Here is a 27,358-nt window from a genome sequence, read left to right as displayed (position 1 = left end):
TGTTTGGCAGCATGAGTGAAGGATGCTTTGTGCGAAATAGGAAGCCAATTCTAGATTTAACTTTGGATTGGAGATGTTTGATGTGGGTCTGGAAGGAGAGTTTACAATCTAACCAGACACCTAGGTATTTGTAGTTGTTCACGTATCCTAAGTCAGAGCCGTCCAGAGTAGTGATGTTGGACAGGCGGGCAGGTGCAAGGCAGCGATCGGTTGAAGAGCATGCTTTTAGTTTTACTTGTATTTAAGAGCAATTGGAGGCCACGGAAGGAGAGTTGTATGGCATTGAAGCTTGCCTGAGCTAGGGACAGATCTACAGTGGTATGTTCCTACCTGTCTCTGTGTGAGACAGTGGGGGCTGGCCCCCCTCATCCCAGGCAGTGGTACACCCTGGATGGGCCTGGGGGACGGCATCATCCTCCCATTGGCCCCCACCTCAATCATGGCCTCCACCTTCCCAGGATCCTTAGGGTGCTGAATCATAGAGTACACATTCTCTGAGCCACTACATAGACATAGACAGAGACAGAGACAGAGACAGAGACAGAGAGAGATGATCCGTTTATTAAATAGTTGTTGGTAACAATTAATGAACCATTTATAACAAGGACATGTAATCATGTGTATGACTTTTCATGACTCCCTCCGTACTCCGTTTCCTGATTGGAGATGGTGGAATTGCGATTCTTGCGGAACCCAGAGAAGATTGACAGCACACTGCGTCTCTTCTTCCTCCTCAGGGACTGAGCATGATGAAGTGATGACAGCTGACTGGTGGGGAGAGATACATATATGGGTACCGGGTCAGTGAGAGCACGAGTGTGTGTGTGTGTATTGTGTAAATCCTACCTGTCAGTCAGGACTCTCTTGGTGTAGAAATCAGGCAGTCCATCCTCCAGCAGGTTGACTCCTCCGTTCTCTGAACAGTGCTGAGAGGACAAAGATAACAGGCTTCCAATACAGCCACACACACACACACACACACACACACACACACACACACACACACACACACACACACACACACACACACACACACACACACACACACACACACACACACACACACACACACACACACACACACACACACACACACACACACACACACACACACTACAGCCACCAACAACATGTTTCTGTCTTACTGAAACTACTGCAGTGCTGACACAGCCAATTATAATTTACAATGACTGGCTGTAGGACTATTCCCTATTTAGATCACTACTTTTGACTAGGTCCCATAAGGCTCTGGTCAAAAGAAGTGCAATATATAGACAGAATGGGTGCCATTTGGGATGCAGCCGAGGAATCTGATCGCCTGCCAATAGAGAGCTCTATTCAGAGCTCAACATGATTCCACATGACTAGATCACTAACCTGGTTTAAAAGATTTAGAAACGCTTCTAACAACAACTAAAAAAACAAATTGACAAACGTTGCCTCGCGGATTGAAGAATGTCATAAACAATGTGACAGATTCACAGTCATAAAGAAACTTATTTTGGGAATGCCTCTGGCATGAAAAAAAACAGGATGACAAATTTGAGCATAAAAGGAAAGTGGATTTTAACTGTGAGGTAAATAGAAGATAAAGTAAACCCTGTTTGAATCAGATGTTAGTTCCAGCACCCACCCCTCATCCATACCCCCTACGCAGATATGAAAAGGTTGGACAGGTACAGTATTGTAGAAGCAATATGGTAGAAAGTCATAGAGGTTGCTATGAGCCCAAAGGTGACTCACTGTGTCCAGAGGGACTTGTCCTCGGCTGTGCCTTCGAGGGGGCCGCGGCCTGGCGTGCGTCACGTGGCGCAGTGGTGCACCATGGGTAGGCAATGAGGATAGACACTCCCATGATGCTGAGCGGGACAGGGGGGCAGAGTGAGACAGGGCCGAGGGAGGAGGAGAGGAGGTGGGATCATCTCCCAGACCTGAGAGAGGGAAAGAGGGGTGGGTCAAATCAAATCACTTTTTTTGTCTCATGCTGTCAGAGTCGAGGTGATGTGGGTAAGGCGGAGTCAGGCGCAGGACAAAGAGATGAGTAATAATAGTAACTTTACTCAAAAAATAATCTTCCAACAAGGAGAACGAAAATCCAGAATCACACAAACGAGACAACTGACAACAATAAACACACACAAAACCATGATGTCTCCAGAGGGTTAAATAGGGAAATAATTCAAACGTAATGGGAACCAGGTGTGTACAATACAGACAAAACAAATGGAAAAATAAAAATGTAGATCGGTGGATGCTAGAAAGTCGGCGACGTAGACCGCCGAACGCCGCCTGAACAAGGAGAGGCACCAACTTCGGCGGAAGTCGTGACACATGCACCCTGAATACAACAAGTGTAGACTTTACCGTGAAATGCTTACGTACGGGCCCTTTCCCAACAATGCAAAGTTAAAAACTAAAAGAAATGTGCGAAATAAAAAGGAGATAGTAACACAATAAAACAACAATAACGAGGTTTTATATAAGGAGTACCAGTACCGAGTCAATGTGCAGGGATACAAGGTAGTTGAGGTAATAACAAGGCTTTATACAAGGACTACCTGTACCGAGTCAATGTGCAGGGATACGAGGTAGTTGAGGTAATAACAAGGCTTTATACAAGGAGTACCTGTACCGAGTCAATGTGCAGGGATACAAGGTAGTTGAGGTAATAACAAGGCTTTATACAAGGAGTACCTGTACCGAGTCAATGTGCAGGGATACAAGGTAGTTGAGGTAATAACAAGGCTTTATACAAGGAGTACCTGTACCGAGTCAATGTGCAGGGATACAAGGTAGTTGAGGTAATAACAAGGCTATATACAAGGAGTACCTGTACCGAGTCAATGTGCAGGGATACAAGGTAGTTGAGGTAATAACAAGGCTTTATACAAGGAGTACCTGTACCGAGTCAATGTGCAGGGATACAAGGTAGTTGAGGTAATAACAAGGCTATATACAAGGAGTACCAGTACCGAGTCAATGTGCAGGGATACGAGGTAGTTGAGGTAATAACAAGGCTTTATACAAGGAGTACCAGTACCGAGTCAATGTGCAGGGATACAAGGTAGTTGAGGTAATAACAAGGCTATATACAAGGAGTACCAGTACCGAGTCAATGTGCAGGGATACGAGGTAGTTGAGGTAATAACAAGGCTTTATACAAGGAGTACCAGTACCGAGTCAATGTGCAGGGATACAAGGTAGTTGAGGTAATAACAAGGCTATATACAAGGAGTACCAGTACCGAGTCAATGTGCAGGGATACAAGGTAGTTGAGGTAATAACAAGGCTATATACAAGGAGTACCAGTACCGAGTCAATGTGCAGGGATACGAGGTACTTGAGGTAATAACAAGGCTATATACAAGGAGTACCAGTACCGAGTCAATGTGCAGGGATACGAGGTAGTTGAGGTAATAACAAGGCTATATACAAGGAGTACCAGTACCGAGTCAATGTGCAGGGATACGAGGTAGTTGAGGTAATAACAAGGCTATATACAAGGAGTACCAGTACCGAGTCAATGTGCAGGGATACGAGGTAGTTGAGGTAAAATGTACATATACTGTATGTAGGGGTAAAAGTGAAAATTGTCCCCAGTCCACCTGGCCGTGCTGCTGCTCCAGTTTCAACTGTTTCGCCTTATTATTATTGGACCATGCTGGTCATTTATGAACATTTGAACATCTTGGCCATGTTCTGTTAGAATCTCCACCCGGCACAGCCAGAAGAGGACTGGCCACCCCACATAGCCTGGTTCCTCTCTAGGTTTCTTCCTAGGTTTTGGCCTTTTTAGGGAGTTTTTCCTCGCCACCGTGCTTCTACACCTGCATTGCTTGCTGTTTGGGGTTTTAGGCTGGGTTTCTGTACAGCACTTTGAGATATCAGCTGATGTACCAAGGGCTTTATAAATACATTTGTTTTGATCTCTGTGTGTGGAGTAAAGGTGATCTAGAGGATTTCAGTTTTCCTGCATTAAAATCCCCAACCACTAGGAGCGCCACCTCTGGGTGAGCATTTTCTTGTTTGCTTATGGCCCTGCACAGCTCATTCAGTGCAGTCTTAGTGGCAGCATCGACTGTGGTGGTAAATATACCACTACAAAAAATATAGATGAAAACTCTCTTGATAAATAGTATGGTATACAGCTTATCATGAGGTATTCTAACTTAGGTGAGCAGAACCTCAAGATTTCCTTAATATTCTAGGTTAGAGACACACCACCCTTGAGTTTGCCCGACACTGCCGTTCTGTCCTGCCGATGTATTGAACAAACAGCTAGATATATATCCTTGTTCAGACACGTCTCGGAGAAACATAGAATATTACAGTCCTTCAGATCATGTTGATAGGATAGTTTTGAGCGAAGCACGTCCAGTTAATTCTCCAGTGATTGCACATTCACCAATAGAACAGAGGGTAGAGGTGGTTTATCCATTCACCAACATAGTCTCGTCAGGTGTCCTGCACGCCGGCCTCTATAACACCGACTCTTCCTTTTTTCGAGTGTCAGGGATTTGGCCCAGGTCCTGTATGTCCGTTGCTGCCGACTCATTGAAGTAGAAATCCTCATCCAAATCGAGGTTAGTGATCACTGTTCTGATGTCCAGAAGATATGTTCGGTCATTGGAAATATGTACAAAATAGCGCAACAAGTAAAACAGCTGCTGTTCTCACCAGTGCCATTCTCGTCAAACTTATGTTAATGCACATATAATGCCCTGTAAAAAAAGACTAATATTGATTTAGTTAATCAGGTGAGCTTACTCAGTCTGGTGGATACAGGTCGAATTCTTCGGGTTCTGGCGCTGCGCTTCTGGATGGCAATGGTGTCCTAGTAAGACACAGAGAAAGGAAAGGAAAGGTAAGGTGATAGAGTAATGGAAAAATGCAATCATACACGTACAACCACCCACACACGTACGATGTTCATGCCCAGGCCTTCCTCATCAGGGAAGTCCAGTGTGTCTGTGATTCTGATGGTGTGTCTGCCTGTTCCTCCATCATCCCAACGCTTCACCTGGGACACCTGACGAAGCTGAGACAACAAAGCCATCTACTTGTTAAGACCACATGAACTGGTGTGAGAAAAAGAGTTGACAAAACTGAGACTGCACTTAGTCACTGTTATAGATACACTTGCATATTTTCCAGCCACATCAAGACTCCGAGACACAGGTAGAGAGAGATAGTGTGCGCGTGTTAGTTAGTACCAGGGCTTTGTGAGTGGTGTAGAGCTCCTGAAGGATCTGGTCCACTATGGAGTTGGTCAGATAGGAGACCACAGACAGCTTCACCTCCCTGAGAAAGAGAGAGAAAAATACTTCCTTCAAATTCCTTCTTTCTCTTTAGTCTAGACCCTTTTCATCTCCACTCGCATTTATTGGTCAGATAGGAGACCACAGACAGCTTCACCTCCCTGAGAGAGAGAGAGAAAAATACTTCCTTCAAATTCCCACACTTACTCCAGGGCTCTGTTGATGTCCTGTGCTGCTCTCTCCATCAGGGCGGTGCGGATGGTGGAGCGAGGGATAGAGACGCGTTCTGAGATGGATGAGAGCGGAGGGTTGAGTCTCTCTGCTGCAGAGGAGGACATGGGACACAACTCCCGACACAGAGACACCATGGAGTCTACTATCACCTGGGAATAAACGGAAGTCAGTCATTATAGCAATCAATATGTTAGTCCCTCATTCAATAAGTCCTGTCTCTGATAAGAATCACAGTACCGTATTTCCTTATCAGCAGCCTTGACCAGGTTTCCTGTTTTCCGGGAATACATCTATCCATCTACAGTATCTATTTCTGAATCAATCCATCATAGTCCAACTCCAACCATGCAGGGGAGAGGAGTGTTAAGTAGTCTACCTGTAGTTCCTTATCAGCAGCCTTGGTCAGCTCTCCTGCCAGAAAGTCCAGTTTCTGTCTGACAGGCCCATCCACTGAGAGAACATGAACCAGCTCACACAGAGATGGGTATAGCTGAGAGGGTGAGAGAGGAGCTTACTTAAAATATATAAACACGCACACATAGTATAGCTGAGAGAGACAGAAAGAGTGGTTTAGAATGTACACTAACACACACTTACCGCACGAGAGTTTCTGGCCTCCTTCAGGACCTGTCTGGCAGCCTGCAGCTCCTTTCCTTCTTCTGAGCCTCGGAGAACACACACCTGCTGGTGTACGCGTACACACAGCCGCTCCATCACCTGACACACACGCATACACACTGCCGTCAGTCTGTGGAGTTTTGATTTAAAGACGGTCTTCTCGTAAAAATCACAGTGCACACAGTATTCGTACCTGTTCAGCAGTGCTGGTGACCAGGCCCTGGTGTAGACGCAGAGCCTGTTTCTGAGAGAACCTCTGGGTCTGGTTGTTCCTCAGCAGAGCATGCTGGATCTGACAGATGGAGGGAGGGTATGTGATGGAAGAAGAGTGAAAGAGAGATGGTTTTACAAAGTAAACTGAACAGAGGAGAAATAAGTACATATGAGAGATGGATATGAGACACAAGCTGTTGAAAACAGTCATGATGTCAAGGTGTGATTAAGTCATGGTGTGATATCACACCCCCAGGTTATCCACCTTGGTCAGTGCTTGTTCAATCTTCTCAGGTGCGCTTCGGTATGCCTGTGTGACATCACTGAGGGGGATAGGCATGTACTGCAGGGTGAAGTTACTGTAAAGAGAGAGTGAGAAAGAGATAAAAGAAGAATCATGAAAAATCCATAACTTTGATATGAATAATTACAGCTACCTTGCCTTTAACTAGTACAGAATGGAAAGGCTTGAGGCAGTAGCGGATAGCGTTCTAATATATGAGCCTCTTTATGCGAGTCCTTGTCACTGGAACTCACACAGGCAGCCCTACCGCACAAACAGGTCAGAGTGCTGATGAAATGCTGTGCAATGACAAACACTTGACTGCAAAGCAAAAGCTTTTCATAACCAAAGACACATCTGTCTATGGACTTTAATGAGAGTCTCTCGTGTTCAAGTTTGTTTGAGTGAGAGTGTGTGTGTGTGTGTGTGTCTCTCTCTCTCTCTTTCTCACTGTTCCAGGCCCCGAGCCACATCTTGAAATCCTGTAGCCGTGGTGTTATTGCGATCCCACGTCACACTCCTTAGAAGGATCAGATGGGAGGAAGAACAAGAAAGATAAAAAAATGGAGACAGAAATAGATCAATAATTGACTTCATAACTATGTCTACAGCTCACATACATAACACCTGTCAAATTACAAATTCAGAATTTCAAAACATGAATAACCTTACAAGTGCTAATAAGTTGCAATGTGTTGACTACAGAGTGTACTGCACAGCCGTATAATAAACCGCCTCAATACATTGTCACTGTATTACCTACAGCATACCAACTGTATAATGAGCCCCCCGCCCCCAAATCCGCTTCTCCCATCCCCTCCCTCATTCTCTCTTACCTGAGTGTAGTGTTGATTTGCAGGGCTTTGCTGAGCATCTTAGCCCCCGCATCCTCCAGGCTGTTCCCACTCAGATCCACCTTGCGTAGGCAAGCATTGCTTCCCAGAGCATTCACCATCACCGTGCCCCGAGAGCGCAGGCGCGAGTCAGCCAGAGAAAGGGACTGCAGGGCCTGAGGACAGAAGGATAGAGAGGGATAGAGAAAAGGAGAGGGCGAGCAAGAGAGAGATGGGGCAAAAGGGGTTAAGGGCCTAGGCTCTCAAGGTGAAGTTGTGAAATGTGTGTGTGTGTGTGTGTGTGTGTGTGTGTGTGTGTGTGTGTGTGTGTGTGTGTGTGTGTGTGTGTGTGTGTGTGTGTGTGTGTGTGTGTGTGTGTGTGTGTGTGTGTGTGTGTGTGTGTGTGTGTGTGAGTTGACTCAAAACCCGCAGTCCCCATGGTTATATCTGCAGGGTGGTCATGAAATAGTGTGTATGAAGGGCGGTTGCGGGTTGAATAAAGAGAAAACAATACATCAAAAAATCCATGAATATATAATTATTGTGCAATACAGGGCATTCAGAAAGTATTCAGACCCCTTGACTTTTTCCACATTTTGTTACGTTACAGCCTTATTCTAATATTGATTAAATTGATCTCCTCATCAATCTACACACAATAACCCATAATGACAAAGTGAAAACAGGTTCTTAGACATTTCTGCAAATAGAAGAAAAAAAAACGTATTTAAATAAAAAATTCAGACCCTATTGAGCTCAGGTGCATCTTGTTTCCATTGATCATCCTGCAGATGTTTATACAACTTGATTGGAGTCCAGCTGTGGTAAATTCAATTGATTCGGGAAAGGCACACTACCTGTCTATATAAGATCCCACAGTTGACAGTGCATGTCAGAGCAAAAACCAAGCCATGAGGTCAAAGGACTTCTCTGTAGAGCTCCGAGACAGGAGATGGCACAGATCTGGGGAAGGGTACCAAAACATTTATGCAAAATTGAAGGTCCCCAAGAACACAGTGGCCTCCATCATTCTTAAATGGAAGAAGTTTGGAATCACCAAGACTCTTCCTAGAGCTGGCCACCTGGCCAAACTGAGCAATTGTGGGAGAAGGGCCTTGGTCAGTTAGGTGACCAAAAACCTGATGGTCACCCTGACAGAGCTCCAGAGTTCCTCCGTGGAGATGAGAGAACCTTCCAGAAGGACAACCATCTCTGCAGCACTCCACCAATCTGGCCTTTATGGTAGAGTGGCCAGATGGAAGCCACTCCTCAGTAAAAGGCACAACAGCCAAAAGGCCCATAAAGATTAAGACCATGAAAAACAAGATTCTCTGGTCTGATGAAACCAAGATTGAACTCTTTGGCCTGAATGCCAAGCGTCACATCTGGAGGAAACATGTTCTGTGTGCTTAAGATCGTTGCCCTGTTGGAAGGTGAACCTTGGCCCCAGTCTGATGTCCTGAGTGCTCTGGAACAGGTTTTCATCAAGGATCTCTCTGCACTTTGCACTTTGCACCTTTCATCTTTCCCTCGATCCTGACTAGTCTTCCAATCCCTGCAGCTTAAAAACATCCCCACAGCATGCTGCCACTTTAATCAGCACAATACTTTTCAGCTGTGCTAACGTAATTGCAAAAGGGTTTTCTAATGATCAATTAGCCTTTTAAAATGATAAACTTGGATTAGCTAACACAACGTGCCACTGGAACACAGGAGTGATGGTTGCTGATAATGGGCCTCTACGCCTATGTAGATATTTCATTAATAATCTGCCGTTTCCAGCTACAATAGTCATTTACAACATTAACAATGTCTACACTGTATTTCTGAACAAAAATATGAATGCAACATATTATGTAAAGTGTTGGTCCCATGTTGGTCCTACCTCTTTAAAGGTATTTGTCACCAACAGAAGAATATCTGTATTGCCAGTCATGTGACATCCATAGATTAGGGCATAATGAATTTATTTCAATTGACTGATTTCCTTATATGATCCGTAACTCAGTTAAATATTTGATATTGTTGCATGTTGCATTTATATTTTTGTCTGGTGTATTTAAATTTGAGACTCATTGCTCATCCTGATATTTCTTAATTCCTTTATTTTTGTTTTGGGGATTTGTATGTATTGTTTTGTATTCTTACAGTAGGTATTACTGCACTGTTGGAGCTGGAAACACAAGCATTTCACTGCACCTGCGATAACATCTGCTAAATATGTGTATGCGACCAATAACATTTTATTTGATCTAAAAAGGCCTATAAAAAGAAGAAAATCACTACTCCATCTCTGACTGTACAGCGTATGTGTTATATTTGCGGGCTGAGGTCGGATGCAGGCCTTAGTTTCTCACTTGATCACATACGGGTGGTTGCGGATGGGTTAGGAGAGTTTGTGTGTCTCAGTGTGTGTTCAAATGCATTATACAACTCACACACTCTTCATCTTGCACTAGCTGAACTAGTTTCTGCAGAATTTCATGTAGTACCCTGCAGACAAAGAATTGGCAGTGTAAGACAAAACATCCATCTTCCCAGGGCGTGTTTCTGAGTGCCTGTGGCGATGGATTACTGTCCCTACCTGCCCTTGATGTTGAAGTTCTTGCCCAGCAGCAGGTGTTTGAGGGAGGGGTGTCTGGAGAAGGCTGGGATGACACCCAGCAGGTCACCATCCAACCCTGAGATCAAAGACAGAAACACAGAATAATCCATTTTAACTGCCATATGTGAGCCCTGAAAAGGCCCATAAGACTGTTGAATGCGTAAGGGTCACTCTCTCACCGTTGTCTGATATGTCCAAAGTTCCGATGCAGGCCACTCTAGGAAACAGCTCCTGGAGCACCCCGGCACCTGCCGACCTCAGCTGAGTGAGGAAAGGGGACAGAGAGAAGACTAAATCAAATGGAGAGACAGGAAGGCAAGGTCATTCAGACTGTAGCAGACGGGCACTTCACCTCACAGCCGCTGATGTCCAAGTGTAAATCGGTGATGTGAGGATTGGAAGACAGGCCCAGGAAGAGAGCTCTGAAAAATGGAAGAAGGGAGAGAGAAGCGGTCAAGAAACGTTAATGCATAGCAAACTCATTTCATTTTTTTCCCCTTAATTGCTGTGGCTAATTTTTCATACATTTTCCTCAAATGAAACCACGTGGCTTTTCTATTCACACACTGAGTGGTTCTGCAGCCGTCTTAAAGGATTTCGGAGAAAAGGAGCTTAGAGATTACTAAACCTACTTAGCCAAGGACCAGCAAGTGCTTAAAGTGAAAAATGCAAGAGTCTGGTAAAGAAAAAAACACACCTTCAGGAGGTTTAGATTTACCAACAAACATGAGAAGGAATTCATGTAGGGTAGGTAAATAAATGATAAACTAAGTTAGCTGGTCTTGAGTGAGTCATTTTGGCAATTGGCCAGAGCGGAGTCCCTATCTCACCTCAGGGTGTCCAGAGGAAGCTTCATAGAAGACAGGTTGACGTGTGTGAGACTGAAGGCTGAGCTGAAGAACTGCCTGAAGACAGGAAGAGTCTCCCTCACTTTCCTGAAAGATAAAGAGGCAGGGAGAGAGGTAGAGAGGGGGAGAGAGAGAACAAATGAGAGAGAGAAAGAAGTGAGAAGAATAGACATTAAGGCTAGGTCACAGTCAACTGCAGTAAATGGCAGGATTTCAAATAACTACTAAAGTCAGCAAAAAAGAAAACCTCCTCTCACTGTCAACTGTATTTATTTTCAGCAAACTTAACATGTGTAAATATTTGTATGAACATAAGATTCAACAACTGAGACAAATTGAACAAGTTCCACAGACATGTGAGTAACAGAAATGGAATAATGTTTGCCTGAACAAGGGTGTGGGGGGTGGGGGTGTGGGGGTGGGGGGTCAAAATCAAAAGTAACAGTCAGTATCTGGTGTGGCCACCAGCTGCATTAAGTACTGCAGTGCATCTCCTCCTCATGGACTGCACCAGATTTGCCAGTTCTTGCTGTGAGATGTTACCCCACTCTTCCACCAAGGCACCTGCAAGTTCCCGGACATTGAGATCCGGGCTCTTTGCTGGCCATGGCAGAACACTGACATTCCTGTCTTGCAGGAAATCACGCACAGAACGAGCAGTATGGCTGGTGGCATTGTCATACTGGAGGGTAATGTCAAGATGAGCCTGCTGGAAGGGTACCACATGAGGGAGGAGGATGTCTTCCCTGTAACGCACAGCGTTGAGATGGCCTGCAATGACAACAAGCTCAGTCCGATGATGCTGTGACACACCGCCCCAGACCATGACAGACCCTCCACCTCCAAATCGATCCCGCTCCAGAGTACAGGCCTAAGTGTAACACTCATTTCTTTGATGATAAACGTGAGTCCGACCATCACCCCAGGTGAGACAAAACCGCGACTCGTTAGTGAAGAGCACTTTTTGCCAGTCCTGTCTGGTCCAGCGATGGTGGGTTTGTGCCCATAGGCGATGTTGTTGCCAGTGATGTCTGGTGAGGACCTGCCTTAAAACAGGCCTACAAGCCCTCAGTCCAACATCTCTCAGCCTATTGCGGACAGTATGAGCACTGATGGAGGGATTGTGCGTTCCTGGTGTGACTCGGGAAGTTGTTGTTGCCATCCTGTACCTGTCCCGCAGGTGTGATGTTATGATGTACCGATCCTGTACAGGTGTTGTTACGCGTGGTCTACCACTGTAAGGACGATCAGCTGCCCATCCTGTCTCTCTGTAGCGCTGTCTTAGGCGTCTCATAGTACGGACATTGCAATTTATTGCCCTGGCCACATCTGCAGTCCTCATGCCTCCATGCAGCATGCCTAAGGCACATTCACGCAGATGATCAGGGACCCTGGGCATCTTTCTTTTGGTGTTTTTCAGAGTCAGTAGAAAGGCCTCTAGTGTCCTAAGTTTTCATAACCATGACTTTAATTGCCTACTGTGTGTAAGTGGTTAGTGTCTTAACGACCGTTCCACATGTTCATTAATTATTTATGGTTCATTGAACAAGCACGGGAAACCGTGTTTAAACCCTTTACAATGAAGATCTGTGAAGTTATTTGGATTTTTACAACTTATCTTTGAAAGACAGGGTCCTGAAAAAGGGACGTTTATGATATCAGAGAATGTGAACAACACGAAACAGTTTAACTTACAAAAATAGTTTTGTATCAAACCATCTGCTAACACAACTAGGCGTGAAATCTTTTCCTTGTGGACCCAGACACACACTTCAACGGCCCATATGTGGTTGTACACCAGAAGAAGAAGAAACTCATTCTAAGCATGTTGAAAAAAGTCATCTGAGCCATAGCAGGTAACAGAAGCATCCAGGCATTTAATTGTAATACAGGGGATGGTATGTTCCTAAATTGTAGAACGCATAACTAACACCCATTTTAGCCTGACCATTCAAATAATTAAACAGAGGAAGTGGAGAGAGGCAGAAAGATATAGAAAGAGATAGCGGACAAGGGTTTTATGGGGGCTCATGCCAGAGCAGGATATTATGATAACAGGTCTGTGTTCCCAACATGTGCTATCCGACCTATGGGCTCATCAGCATAAATCCTGTCAGACGGGGCTGCGGGCAAGAGACTTAGGCTGGCTTTAGTCACATAGAGATGAGCAACAGATACACACAGCACAGAAGGGCCAGGGTAAACACTGCACACTGTTTCAGTCAATGCTCTGGAGGAAGGAGAGACAGAGAGAGACAGAGAGAGACAGAGAGAGACACAGAGAGACAAAGAGAGACACAGAGAGACACAGAGAGAGACAGAGAGAGAGACAGAGAGAGAGACAGAGAGAGAGACAGAGAGAGACAGAGAGAGACAGAGAGAGACAGAGAGAGACAGAGAGAGAGAGACAGAGAGAGAGACAGAGAAGAGAGAGAGAGAGGATAGCGCTGGCTGTTAATATTCATGAGTCTTTCCCTCTTATCAGCTCAAACAGATTTATGTCCCGTTTCATGTGGCGCGATCAGAGCTCAGGCATAACCACCACGGCTCCAGTGACACACATACAGCTGATTACCATGACCTAGTGAAGGACAGACACACAAAAAGGGAGGGAGGGAGCGGAGAGCGAGTGAGAAAACAATCAAGAGAGAGATGCAATAGAGAAAGAGAGCCATGAGGGGCATGGAGAAAGAGATGTATATTAATAGAGAAAGAGAGCCATGAGAGGTATGGAGAAAGAGATGTATATTAATAGAGAAAGAAAGACATGAGAGTCATGGAGAAAGAGATGTATATTAATAGAGAAAGAAAGACATGAGAGTCATGGAGAAAGAGATGTATATTAATAGAGAAAGAGAGACATGAGAGGCGTGGAGAAAGAGATGTATATTAATAGAGAAAGAGAGCCATGAGAGGTATGGAGAAAGAGATGTATATTAATAGAGAAAGAGAGCCATGAGAGGCATGGAGAAAGAGATGTATATTAATAGAGAAAGAGAGCCATGAGAGGTATGGAGAAAGAGATGTATATTAATAGAGAGAGCCATGAGAGGCGTGGAGAAAGAGATGTATATTAATAGAGAAAGAGAGCCATGAGAGGTATGGAGAAAGAGCTGTTTATTAATAGAGAAAGAGAGCCATGAGAGGTATGGAGAAAGAGATGTATATTAATAGAGAGAGCCATGAGAGGCATGGAGAAAGAGATGTATATTAATAGAGAAAGAGAGCCATGAGAGGCATGGAGAAAGAGATGTATATTAATAGAGAAAGAGAGCCATGAGAGGTATGGAGAAAGAGATGTATATTAATAGAGAAAGAGAGCCATGAGAGGCATGGAGAAAGAGATGTATATTAATAGAGAAAGAGAGCCATGAGAGGCATGGAGAAAGAGATGTATATTAATAGAGAAAGAGAGCCATGAGAGGCATGGAGAAAGAGATGTATATTAATAGAGAAAGAGAGCCATGAGAGGCATGGAGAAAGAGATGTATATTAATAGAGAAAGAGAGCCATGAGAGGCATGGAGAAAGAGATGTATATTAATAGAGAAAGAGACATGAGAGGCATGGAGAAAGAGATGTATATTAATAGAGAAAAGAGACATGAGAGGCATGGAGAAAGAGATGTATATTAATAGAGAAAGAGAGACATGAGAGGCATGGAGAAAGAGATGTATATTAATAGAGAAAGAGAGCCATGAGAGGCATGGAGAAAGAGATGTATATTAATAGAGAAAGAGAGCCATGAGAGGCATGGAGAAAGAGATGTATATTAATAGAGAAAGAGAGCCATGAGAGGCATGGAGAAAGAGATGTATATTAATAGAGAAAGAGAGCCATGAGAGGCATGGAGAAAGAGCTGTATATTAATAGAGAAAGAGAGCCATGAGAGGCATGGAGAAAGAGCTGTATATTAATAGAGAAAGAGAGACATGAGAGGCATGGAGAAAGAGCTGTATATTAATAGAGAAAGAGAGACATGAGAGGCATGGAGAAAGAGCTGTATATTAATAGAGAAAGAGAGCCATGAGAGGCATGGAGAAAGAGCTGTATATTAATAGAGAAAGAGAGCCATGAGAGGCATGGAGAAAGAGATGTATATTAATAGAGAAAGAGAGCCATGAGAGGCATGGAGAAAGAGATGTATATTAATAGAGAAAGAGAGCCATGAGAGGCATGGAGAAAGAGATGTATATTAATAGAGAAAGAGAGCCATGAGAGGCATGGAGAAAGAGATGTTTATTAATATGAGAAAGAGAGCCATGAGAGGCATGGAGAAAGAGATGTATATTAATAGAGAAAGAGAGCCATGAGAGGTATGGAGAAAGAGATGTATATTAATAGAGAAAGAGAGCCATGAGAGGCATGGAGAAAGAGATGTATATTAATAGAGAAAGAGAGCCATGAGAGGTATGGAGAAAGATATGTATATTAATAGAGAAAGAGAGACATGAGAGTCATGGAGAAAGAGATGTATATTAATAGAGAAAGAGAGACATGAGAGGCGTGGAGAAAGAGATGTATATTAATAGAGAAAGAGAGCCATGAGAGGCATGGAGAAAGAGATGTATATTAATAGAGAAAGAGAGCCATGAGAGGCATGGAGAAAGAGATGTATATTAATAGAGAAAGAGAGCCATGAGAGGCATGGAGAAAGAGATGTATATTAATAGAGAGAGCCATGAGAGGCATGGAGAAAGAGATGTATATTAATAGAGAAAGAGAGCCATGAGAGGCATGGAGAAAGAGATGTATATTAATAGAGAAAGAGAGCCATGAGAGGCATGGAGAAAGAGATGTATATTAATAGAGAAAGAGAGCCATGAGAGGCATGGAGAAAGAGATGTATATTAATAGAGAAAGAGAGCCATGAGAGGCATGGAGAAAGAGATGTATATTAATAGAGAAAGAGAGCCATGAGAGGCATGGAGAAAGAGATGTATATTAATAGAGAAAGAGAGCCATGAGAGGCATGGAGAAAGAGATGTATATTAATAGAGAAAGAGAGCCATGAGAGGCATGGAGAAAGAGATGTATATTAATAGAGAAAGAGAGCCATGAGAGGCATGGAGAAAGAGATGTATATTAATAGAGAAAGAGAGCCATGAGAGGCATGGAGAAAGAGCTGTTTATTAATAGAGAAAGAGAGCCATGAGAGGCATGGAGAAAGAGATGTATATTAATGGAGAAAGAGAGCCATGAGAGGCATGGAGAAAGAGATGTATATTAATAGAGAGAGCCATGAGAGGCATGGAGAAAGAGATGTATATTAATAAAGAAAGAGAGACATGAGAGGCATGGAGAAAGAGATGTATATTAATAGAGAAAGAGAGACATGAGAGGCATGGAGAAAGAGATGTATATCAATAGAGAAAGAGAGCCATGAGAGGCATGGAGAAAGAGATGTATATTAATAGAGAAAGAGAGACATGAGAGGCATGGAGAAAGAGATGTATATTAATAGAGAAAGAGAGCCATGAGAGGCATGGAGAAAGAGATGTATATTAATAGAGAAAGAGAGCCATGAGAGGCATGGAGAAAGAGATGTATATTAATGGAGAAAGAGAGCCATGAGAGGCATGGAGAAAGAGATGTATATTAATAGAGAAAGAGAGCCATGAGAGGCATGGAGAAAGAGATGTATATTAATAGAGAAAGAGAGCCATGAGAGGCATGGAGAAAGAGATGTATATTAATAGAGAAAGAGAGCCATGAGAGGCATGGAGAAAGAGCTGTATATTAATAGAGAAAGAGAGCCATGAGAGGCATGGAGAAAGAGCTGTATATTAATAGAGAAAGAGAGCCATGAGAGGCATGGAGAAAGAGCTGTATATTAATAGAGAAAGAGAGCCATGAGAGGCATGGAGAAAGAGCTGTATATTAATAGAGAAAGAGAGCCATGAGAGGCATGGAGAAAGAGATGTATATTAATAGAGAAAGAGAGCCATGAGAGGCATGGAGAAAGAGATGTATATTAATAGAGAAAGAGAGACATGAGAGGCATGGAGAAAGAGCTGTTTATTAATAGAGAAAGAGAGACATGAGAGGCGTGGAGAAAGAGATGTATATTAATAGAGAAAGAGAGCCATGAGAGGTATGGAGAAAGAGATGTATATTAATAGAGAAAGAGAGCCATGAGAGGCATGGAGAAAGAGATGTATATTAATAGAGAAAGAGAGCCATGAGAGGCATGGAGAAAGATATGTATATTAATAGAGAAAGAGACATGAGAGGCATGGAGAAAGAGATGTATATTAATAGAGAAAGAGAGACATGAGAGGCGTGGAGAAAGAGATGTATATTAATAGAGAAAGAGAGCCATGAGAGGCATGGAGAAAGAGATGTATATTAATAGAGAAAGAGAGCCATGAGAGGCATGGAGAAAGAGATGTATATTAATAGAGAAAGAGAGCCATGAGAGGCATGGAGAAAGAGATGTATATTAATAGAGAAAGAGAGCCATGAGAGGCATGGAGAAAGAGATGTATATTAATAGAGAAAGAGAGCCATGAGAGGCATGGAGAAAGAGATGTATATTAATAGAGAAAGAGAGCCATGAGAGGTATGGAGAAAGAGATGTATATTAATAGAGAGAGCCATGAGAGGCATGGAGAAAGAGATGTATATTAATAGAGAAAGAGAGACATGAGAGGCATGGAGAAAGAGATGTATATTAATAGAGAAAGAGAGCCATGAGAGGCATGGAGAAAGAGATGTATATTAATAGAGAAAGAGAGCCATGAGAGGCATGGAGAAAGAGATGTATATTAATAGAGAAAGAGAGCCATGAGAGGCATGGAGAAAGAGATGTATATTAATAGAGAAAGAGAGCCATGAGAGGCATGGAGAAAGAGATGTATATTAATAGAGAAAGAGAGCCATGAGAGGCATGGAGAAAGAGATGTATATTAATAGAGAAAGAGAGACATGAGAGGCATGGAGAAAGAGATGTATATTAATAGAGAAAGAGAGCCATGAGAGGCATGGAGAAAGAGATGTATATTAATAGAGAAAGAGAGCCATGAGAGGCATGGAGAAAGAGATGTATATTAATAGAGAAAGAGAGCCATGAGAGGCATGGAGAAAGAGCTGTATATTAATAGAGAAAGAGAGACATGAGAGGCATGGAGAAAGAGCTGTATATTAATAGAGAAAGAGAGCCATGAGAGGCATGGAGAAAGAGATGTATATTAATAGAGAAAGAGAGACATGAGAGGCATGGAGAAAGAGCTGTATATTAATAGAGAAAGAGAGCCATGAGAGGCATGGAGAAAGAGATGTATATTAATAGAGAAAGAGAGCCATGAGAGGCATGGAGAAAGAGCTGTATATTAATAGAGAAAGAGAGCCATGAGAGGCATGGAGAAAGAGCTGTATATTAATAGAGAAAAGAGCCATGAGAGGCATGGAGAAAGAGCTGTATATTAATAGAGAAAGAGAGCCATGAGAGGCATGGAGAAAGAGCTGTATATTAATAGAGAAAGAGAGCCATGAGAGGCATGGAGAAAGAGCTGTATATTAATAGAGAAAGAGAGCCATGAGAGGCATGGAGAAAGAGCTGTATATTAATAGAGAAAGAGAGCCATGAGAGGCATGGAGAAAGAGCTGTATATTAATAGAGAAAGAGAGCCATGAGAGGCATGGAGAAAGAGCTGTATATTAATAGAGAAAGAGAGACATGAGAGGCATGGAGAAAGAGCTGTATATTAATAGAGAAAGAGAGCAATGAGAGGCATGGAGAAAGAGCTGTATATTAATAGAGAAAGAGAGCCATGAGAGGCATGGAGAAAGAGCTGTATATTAATAGAGAAAGAGAGCCATGAGAGGCATGGAGAAAGAGATGTATATTAATAGAGAAAGAGAGCCATGAGAGGCATGGAGAAAGAGCTGTATATTAATAGAGAAAGAGAGCCATGAGAGGCATGGAGAAAGAGCTGTATATTAATAGAGAAAGAGAGACATGAGAGGCATGGAGAAAGAGCTGTATATTAATAGAGAAAGAGAGCCATGAGAGGCATGGAGAAAGAGCTGTATATTAATAGAGAAAGAGAGCCATGAGAGGCATGGAGAAAGAGATGTATATTAATAGAGAAAGAGAGCCATGAGAGGCATGGAGAAAGAGCTGTATATTAATAGAGAAAGAGAGCCATGAGAGGCATGGAGAAAGAGATGTATATTAATAGAGAAAGAGAGCCATGAGAGGCATGGAGAAAGAGCTGTATATTAATAGAGAAAGAGAGCCATGAGAGGCATGGAGAAAGAGCTGTATATTAATAGAGAAAGAGAGCCATGAGAGGCATGGAGAAAGAGCTGTATATTAATAGAGAAAGAGAGCCATGAGAGGCATGGAGAAAGAGCTGTATATTAATAGAGAAAGAGAGCCATGAGAGGCATGGAGAAAGAGCTGTATATTAATAGAGAAAGAGAGCCATGAGAGGCATGGAGAAAGAGCTGTATATTAATAGAGAAAGAGAGCCATGAGAGGCATGGAGAAAGAGCTGTATATTAATAGAGAAAGAGAGCCATGAGAGGCATGGAGAAAGAGCTGTATATTAATAGAGAAAGAGAGCCATGAGAGGCATGGAGAAAGAGATGTATATTAATAGAGAAAGAGAGACATGAGAGGCATGGAGAAAGAGCTGTATATTAATAGAGAAAGAGAGCCATGAGAGGCATGGAGAAAGAGCTGTATATTAATAGAGAAAGAGAGCCATGAGAGGCATGGAGAAAGAGATGTATATTAATAGAGAAAGAGAGCCATGAGAGGCATGGAGAAAGAGCTGTTTATTAATAGAGAAAGAGAGCCATGAGAGGCATGGAGAAAGAGATGTATATTAATGGAGAAAGAGAGCCATGAGAGGCATGGAGAAAGAGATGTATATTAATAGAGAGAGCCATGAGAGGCATGGAGAAAGATATGTTTATTAATAGAGAAAGAGAGCCATGAGAGGCATGGAGAAAGAGATGTTTATTAATAAAGAAAGAGAGACATGAGAGGCATGGAGAAAGAGATGTATATTAATAGAGAAAGAGAGCCATGAGAGGCATGGAGAAAGAGATGTATATTAATAGAGAAAGAGAGCCATGAGAGGCATGGAGAAAGAGATGTATATTAATAGAGAAAGAGAGCCATGAGAGGCATGGAGAAAAGATGTTTATTAATAGAGAAAGAGAGACATGAGAGGCATGGAGAAAGAGATGTTTATTAATAAAGAAAGAGAGACATGAGAGGCATGGAGAAAGAGATGTATATTAATAGAGAAAGAGAGCCATGAGAGGCATGGAGAAAGAGATGTATATTAATAGAGAAAGAGAGCCATGAGAGGCATGGAGAAAGAGATGTATATTAATAGAGAAAGAGAGCCATGAGAGGCATGGAGAAAGAGATGTATATTAATAGAGAAAGAGAGACATGAGAGGCATGGAGAAAGAGATGTATATTAATAGAGAAAGAGAGCCATGAGAGGCATGGAGAAAGATATGTATATTAATAGAGAAAGAGAGAGAGAGAGAAATAGTAGAGAGAAAAGAGCTGGAGCGAGAGAGGTGAGTGGGTGAGTGAGAAAATAGTGGCGCGAGAGCCTTGGGACTTGAACAATAACTCCCTTCTAAAATTAGTCTCATTTTTCAGAAACTTTTCCATAATGGAGTAATCTGTAGAGCAGCGAAGGGGTTGCGGCTCTGCCAGTCCTGAGGGAGGCCAGGTGAGAGATGGATCTGCTGCTCCAGATTATTCTGATCCAAACTAGTTAAACACTGGCTCAGAGACAGAATAGATAGATGAGGAGGCAACTTGTACAGTTGTACACATTTCTATCTAATTCGGTCTAGGTGGTAGGTTCAGGGGTAAATGCCCATCTGTGATAGAATGTCCGACTCCTTCGAGTCCGTGTAGACTGGAATGTCTGACACCTTGGAGTCCGTGTAGACTGGAATGTCTGACACCTTGGAGTCCGTGTAGACTGGAATGTCTGACTCCTTGGAGTCCGTGTAGACTGGAATGTCTGACTCCTTGGAGTCCGTGTAGACTGGAATGTCTGACTCCTTGGAGTCCGTGTAGACTGGAATGTCTGACTCCTTGGAGTCCGTGTAGACTGGAATGTCTGACTCCCTGGAGTCCGTGTAGACTGGAATGTCTGACTCCCTGGAGTCCGTGTAGACTGGAATGTCTGACTCCCTGGAGTCCGTGTAGACTGGAATGTCTGACTCCCTGGAGTCCGTGTAGACTGGAATGTCTGACTCCTTGGAGTCCGTGTAGACTGGAATGTCTGACTCCTTGGAGTCCGTGTAGACTGGAATGTCTGACTCCTTGGAGTCCGTGTAGACTGGAATGTCTGACTTGGAGTCCGTGTAGACTGGAATGTCTGACCTTGGAGTGTAGACTGGAATGTCTGACTCCTTGGAGTCCGTGTAGACTGGAATGTCTGACTCCTTGGAGTCCGTGTAGACTGGAATGTCTGACTCCTTGGAGTCCGTGTAGACTGGAATGTCTGACTCCTTGGAGTCCGTGTAGACTGGAATGTCTGACTCCTTGGAGTCCGTGTAGACTGGAATGTCTGACTCCTTGGAGTCCGTGTAGACTGGAATGTCTGACTCCTTGGAGTCCGTGTAGACTGGAATGTCTGACTCCTTGGAGTCCGTGTAGACTGGAATGTCTGACTCCTTGGAGTCCGTGTAGACTGGAATGTCTGACTCCTTGGAGTCCGTGTAGACTGGAATGTCTGACTCCTTGGAGTCCGTGTAGACTGGAATGTCTGACTCCTTGGAGTCCATGTAGACTGGAATGTCTGACTCCTTGGAGTCCATGTAGACTGGAATGTCTGACTCCTTGGAGTCCATGTAGACTGGAATGTCTGACTCCTTGGAGTCTGTGTAGACTGGAATGAATACATGGACACTCTCCTTAGGGATGATAAGCTGTCATGTAGGCTTCCTGGTGGTTGCCCCTCAGGGATAAATAAAGATAAGTGAATAGAATTGGATTAAGGTCCATTCAAGGGGATAAGACAGACACCTCACCTGTGAGAGAAGCAGTTCTTGGAGAGATTCAGGTAAGAGAGATCAGCACAACATCCCCTCAGCAGAGCGCCAAATAGCTGTTATGGAGAGAAACCAATACATTAGTGATCATTATGTTTACACAACAACAAAAACATACAAATATCAGTCATGAAAATAAGCTTTGCAGTTTCATGGTCATTTTCCTAAGAGTCAACATTACAATCTGTTAGCAAAAATGCAAATGTTCTGAAACATCTATTAACAATAAAAGAAAATGACAATTTCAAAAAGTCCACCAGACACTCGATAGGGGAGATTACATTGGAGAAAACAAGATATGAAACCAATAACATCGTCACGATAACTCATCCATAAAGAGAGTGTTCTCCTTTCATCCCAAAAAGACACCAGAGGAAGAGGAGTGAGTTGGGAACAAGTAATGACAGAACAGAAGCTTTCTGTCTCAGAATACATTCATATTCTATACAAAATTCATGCTCAACATTAGAGGTAAATTCTTCCTATTTTTAGGGCAGAATGTTCCTCTCAGTTATACAGATGAAATGTCATGCTCATACGTTTGTAGAACTACAGAACTGTTATATAGCCCAATTAGCACATCCACACCTCCACTTCAATTACCACAAAGTCCACTTCATTATGCGTCTTAGTTAGACTATCCTGATCATAGATCAGACAGTGTATGTTAAGCACCTTTAACTGTATGATCAAAGCATGAAGCACTCAGAGAGGAGACACTACTAACCAAGTCCACAGCGCAGTCAGTCCCAGAGAGGTCCAAATGAACCAGGCAATTAGTCTGGGCTAGGAACAGGTACATGTTCTGGAGAGTGATAAACAGAGAGACAGTCAGTGTGTTTGTGTATGTTGCATGTGTGTACTGTACATGCAGAGTTTATGTGTGGTCTCACCGTAGCATCCTCCCCAGACAGAATCCCAGGGTTCTTACTCAGGTCCAGGTGAAGCAGAGAGTTGGTGTAGTCATCACTGGAGCAGAGGGCCTGGGAGAGAGACACCACACCTGAGAGACAAATTCATTCATTAAGAAATAGTCTGTTGACATAGAGAAAATACAGAAACTGCAGCAGGGGACGGAAAGAGTCACAGATTAGCACTATTAACCAGAGCCAACCACTAATCACATAAAACCCTCCACCTGAAACCAAATAAGCACTATTAACCAGACAACTATCAGAGCAATCCACTAATCACATAAAACCCTCATCTGAAACCAAAACACAAATATGTGTATATAATCAGCCCATTACATTAGAGCAGCAAATTAAAATTCATTGCAGAGAATACAGTTTCTTCGTAAGAGAAACAAAATAGTAAGAGCAGGTTTAGTAAGCAAGTGAACTCAATACATCCTAATTTGGCCAAAATGAGGGCAGACATGCAGGGCAAGACTTTGTACTTTCATGTTGGCTTTGAAGCCGGGAACGAAAGTCTACAGTTAGAGCAATGAAGCAAAGAGTGTTAGTAACTTGCCCTGTGCTCTACCAAACTGTTAGTAACTTGCCCTGTGCTCTACCAAACTGTTCGTAACTAAGCCCTGTGCTCTACCAAACTGTTAGTAACTAAGCCCTGTGCTCTACCAAACTGTTAGTAACTTGCCCTGTGTTCTACCAAACTGTTAGTAACTAAGCCCTGTGCTCTACCAAACTGTTAGTAACTAAGCCCTGTGTTCTACCAAACTGTTAGTAACTAAGCCCTGTGCTCTACCAAACTGTTAGTAACTAAGCCCTGTGGTCTACCAAACTGTTAGTAACTTGGCCTGTGCTCTACCAAACTGTTAGTAACTTAGCGCTGTGCTCTACCAAACTGTTAGTAACTTAGCGCTGTGCTCTACCAAACTGTTAGTAACTTAGCGCTGTGCTCTACCAAACAGTTAGTAACTTATCCTGTGCTCTACCAAACTGTTAGTAACTTGCCCTGTGTTCTACCAAACTGTTAGTAACTTGCCCTGATCTACCAAACTGTTAGTAACTTGCCCTGTGCTCTACCAAACTGTTAGTAACTTAGCCCTGTGTTCTACCAAACTGTTAGTAACTTACCCTGTGCTCTACCAAACGGTTAGTAACTAATGTTAATCCCAAATTCGCCTAGACTAAAGAGGAAATTAGCAGACAGCAGACAGGCATGTGAGCATTGTGCTGTACTCAGGAGGCAATCCTTCTCCTGTAAATCTATCTAGTTTCAACGTTTATTTGTCACGCGCACAGTATAAAATAGTACAGTGAAGTGTTTCTTGCAAACTCTTTCCCAACAATGCAGTATTCACTATCAAGGTGAGTAAATATATAAAGTCAGCAAAAACGTTCAGATACATTATTTGGATTAACAGATCTTCATTGTAAAGGGTTTAAACACTGTTTCCCGTGCTTGTTCTATGAACCATAAACAATTAATAAACATGCACCTATGGAACGGTAGATAAGACACTAACCGCTTTCACACAGTAGGCAATTAACGTCATGGTTATGAAAACTTAGAACACTAAAGAGGCCTTTCTACTGACTCTGAAAAACACCAAAAGAAAGATTCCCATGGTCCCTGCCCATCTGCGTGAACGTGCCTTAGACATGCTGCAAGGAGGCATGAGGACTGCAGATGTGGCCAGGGCAATAAATTGCAATGTCCGTACCGTGAGATGCCTAAGACAGTGCTACAGGGAGACAGGATGGACAGATGATCGTCCTCGCAGTGGTAGACCACGTGTAACAACACCTGCACAGGATCAGTACATCCAGACATCACACCTGCGGTACAGGTACAGGATGGCAACAACAACTTCCAGAGTTACACCAGGAACGCACAATCCCTCCATCAGTGCTCAGACTGTCCGCAATAGGCTGAGAGAGGTTGGACTGAGGGTTTGTAGGCCTGTTGTAAGGCAGGTCCTCACCAGACATTACTGGCAACAGCGTGGCCAATGGGCACAAACCCACTGTCGCTGGACCAGACAGGACTGGCAAAAAGTGCTCTTCACTAATGAGTCGCGGTTTTGTCTCACCAGGGGTGATGGTCGGATTCGCGTTTATCGTCGAAGGAAGGAGCGTTACATCGAGGCCTGTACTCTGGAGTAGGATCAATTTGGAGGTGGAGGGTCCGTCATGGTCTGGGGCGGTGTGTCACAGCATCATCGAACTGAGCTTGTTGTCATTGCAGGCAATCTCAACGCTGTGCGTTACAGGGAAGATATCCTCCTCCCTCATGTGGTACCCTTCCAGCAGGCTCATCTTGACATTACCCTCCAGTATGACAATGCCACCAGCCATACTGCTCGTTCTGTGCATGATTTCCTGCAAGACAGGAATGTCAGTGTTCTGCCATGGCCAGGATCTCAATCCCATTGAGCACGTCTGAGACCTGTTGGATCGGAGGTTGAGGGCTAGGGCCATTCCCCCAGAAATGCCCGGGAACTTGCATGTGCCTTGGTGGAAGAGTGGGGTAATATTTCACAGCAAGAATTGGCAAATTTGGTGAAGTCCTTGAGGAGGAGATGCACTGCACTACCTAATGCAGCTGGTGGCCACATCAGATACTGGCTTGTTCAGGGACACATTATTAAATTTATGTTAGTCACATGTCTGTGGAACCTGTTCAGTTTATGCCTCAGTCGTTGAATCTTGTTATGTTCATACAAATATTTACACATGTTAAGTTTGCTGAAAATAAATGCAGTTGACAGTGAGAGGAGGTTTCTTTTTTTGCTGAGTACACATATAACTAGATTTGAATCATACATGTGACAAACATAAGAGAACATAAACCTTAGGACCCTGAATGGCTCAAGAGTCCCATGAGTAGGGCCCAGTGTCTTTTTTTCCTCCTGAAAACTCCAGGCCCTATACGAGGTCATGAGGTTCCGAGAGCAGTGGAGCGGTGACCACCACACGGGGGCACTGTGGCCCAGGGGACAGAGGGAGGACAGAGGGATGAACACACCCTTAGAGGAGAGGGACGTCTTGGAGAGGTTGAGCAGACGAAGGCCTTTGTTGAGGCGACACACCAGTTGGATGAGGTTTGACACTCCTGGAGAGAAACACATATGGGAGTAAGTTGTCAGAGTGAAAGAAACACACACACACACACACACACACACACACACACACACACACACACACACACACACACACACACACACACACACACACACACACACACACACACACACACACACACACACACACACACACACACACACACACACACACACACACACACACACACAGATCAGAGAAAATCCACACAAAAACACACCCTTGTCAACACCATACACTACCGGTGTAGTGTACATTGTAGAATAATAGTGAAGACATCAAAAATATGAAATAACACATATGGAATCATGTAGTAACCAAACAAGTGTAAAACAAATTGAAATATATTTTACATTTGAGATTCTTCAAAGTAGTGACCCTTTGCCTTGATGACAGCTTTGCCCACTCTTGGCGTTCCCTCAAACAGCTTCATGAGGTAGTCACCTGGAATGCATTTCAATTAACAGGTGTGCCTTCTTAAAAGTTCATTTGTGGAATTTCTGTCCTTCTTAAAGCGTTTGAGCCAATCAGTTGTGTTGTGTCAAGGTAGGGGTGGTATACAGAAGGTAGCCCTATTTGGTAAAATACCAAGTCCATATTACGACAAGAACAGCTCAAATAAGCAAAGAGAAATGACAGTTCATCATTACTTTAAGTCATGAAGTTCAGTCAGTCCGGAAAATGTCAAGAACTTTGAAAGTTTCTTCAAGTGCAGTCTCAAAAACCATCAGGCACAATGATGAAACTGGCTCTCATGAGGACCGCCACAGCAATGGAAGACACAGAGTTACCTCTGCTGCAGAAGATAAGTTCATTAAAGTTAACTGCACCTCAGATTGCAGCCCAAATAAATGCTTCACTGTCACGTTCTGACCTTTATTTCCTTTGTTTTGTCATTATTTAGTATGATCAGGGTGTGAGTTGGAGTGGACAGTCTATGTTTGTTTTTCTATGATTTTGTGATTTCTATGTTTCGGCCTAGTATGGTTCTCAATCAGAGGCAGGTGTCATTAGTTGTCTCTGATTGAGAATCATACTTAGGTAGCCTGGGTTTCACTGTTTGTTTGTGGGTGGTTGTTTCCCGTCTTTGTGTTTTCTGCACCAGATAGGACTGTTTCGGTTTTGCCACGTTGGTTATTTTGTATTTGAAGTGTTCAGTTTGTATTTATTATTAAATAAGATGGACACTCACCACGCTGCGCTTTGGTCCTCTCCTTCCCAGGAAGAAAGCTGTTACATTCACAGAGTTCAAGTAACAGACACATCTCAATATCAACTGTTCAGAGGAGACTGTGTGAACCAGGCTTTCATGGTCAAGTTTCTGCAACTACTAAAGGACACCAATATTAAGAAGAGACTTGTTAGGGCCAAGAAACAAGCAATGGAGATTAGACCTCCA

At 43.2% G+C, this 27,358-nt stretch overlaps 1 protein-coding gene across 1 annotated transcript in view; it reads right to left on the bottom strand.

The window, feature by feature from the left end:
- Positions 1–27,358, bottom strand: part of LOC124009424 (capping protein, Arp2/3 and myosin-I linker protein 3-like) — a 42,298-nt gene that overhangs the window by 5,771 nt on the left and 9,169 nt on the right. Inside the window, exons 7-29 of the mRNA XM_046321239.1 lie at positions 25,872–25,951; positions 22,825–22,934; positions 22,659–22,736; positions 21,911–21,987; positions 10,875–10,979; positions 10,397–10,466; positions 10,224–10,305; positions 10,024–10,120; positions 9,878–9,932; positions 7,443–7,615; positions 7,058–7,126; positions 6,589–6,682; positions 6,304–6,402; positions 6,090–6,209; positions 5,869–5,982; positions 5,466–5,641; positions 5,214–5,301; positions 4,925–5,038; positions 4,768–4,834; positions 1,744–1,931; positions 847–926; positions 649–768; positions 331–502 (exon numbers count right to left, since the gene is read on the bottom strand). Coding sequence (XP_046177195.1) covers positions 331–502; positions 649–768; positions 847–926; positions 1,744–1,931; positions 4,768–4,834; positions 4,925–5,038; positions 5,214–5,301; positions 5,466–5,641; positions 5,869–5,982; positions 6,090–6,209; positions 6,304–6,402; positions 6,589–6,682; positions 7,058–7,126; positions 7,443–7,615; positions 9,878–9,932; positions 10,024–10,120; positions 10,224–10,305; positions 10,397–10,466; positions 10,875–10,979; positions 21,911–21,987; positions 22,659–22,736; positions 22,825–22,934; positions 25,872–25,951 — 2,428 coding nt within the window. The remainder of the gene's footprint in view (positions 1–330; positions 503–648; positions 769–846; positions 927–1,743; positions 1,932–4,767; positions 4,835–4,924; positions 5,039–5,213; positions 5,302–5,465; positions 5,642–5,868; positions 5,983–6,089; positions 6,210–6,303; positions 6,403–6,588; positions 6,683–7,057; positions 7,127–7,442; positions 7,616–9,877; positions 9,933–10,023; positions 10,121–10,223; positions 10,306–10,396; positions 10,467–10,874; positions 10,980–21,910; positions 21,988–22,658; positions 22,737–22,824; positions 22,935–25,871; positions 25,952–27,358) is intronic.

The sequence above is a fragment of the Oncorhynchus gorbuscha genome, linkage group LG22 (assembly GCF_021184085.1).
Source record: "Oncorhynchus gorbuscha isolate QuinsamMale2020 ecotype Even-year linkage group LG22, OgorEven_v1.0, whole genome shotgun sequence".
Classification (NCBI taxonomy): Eukaryota; Metazoa; Chordata; class Actinopteri; order Salmoniformes; family Salmonidae; genus Oncorhynchus; species Oncorhynchus gorbuscha.
Note: the sequence above shows the minus strand (reverse complement) of the source record. Positions and strands in the feature narration are given on the sequence as shown.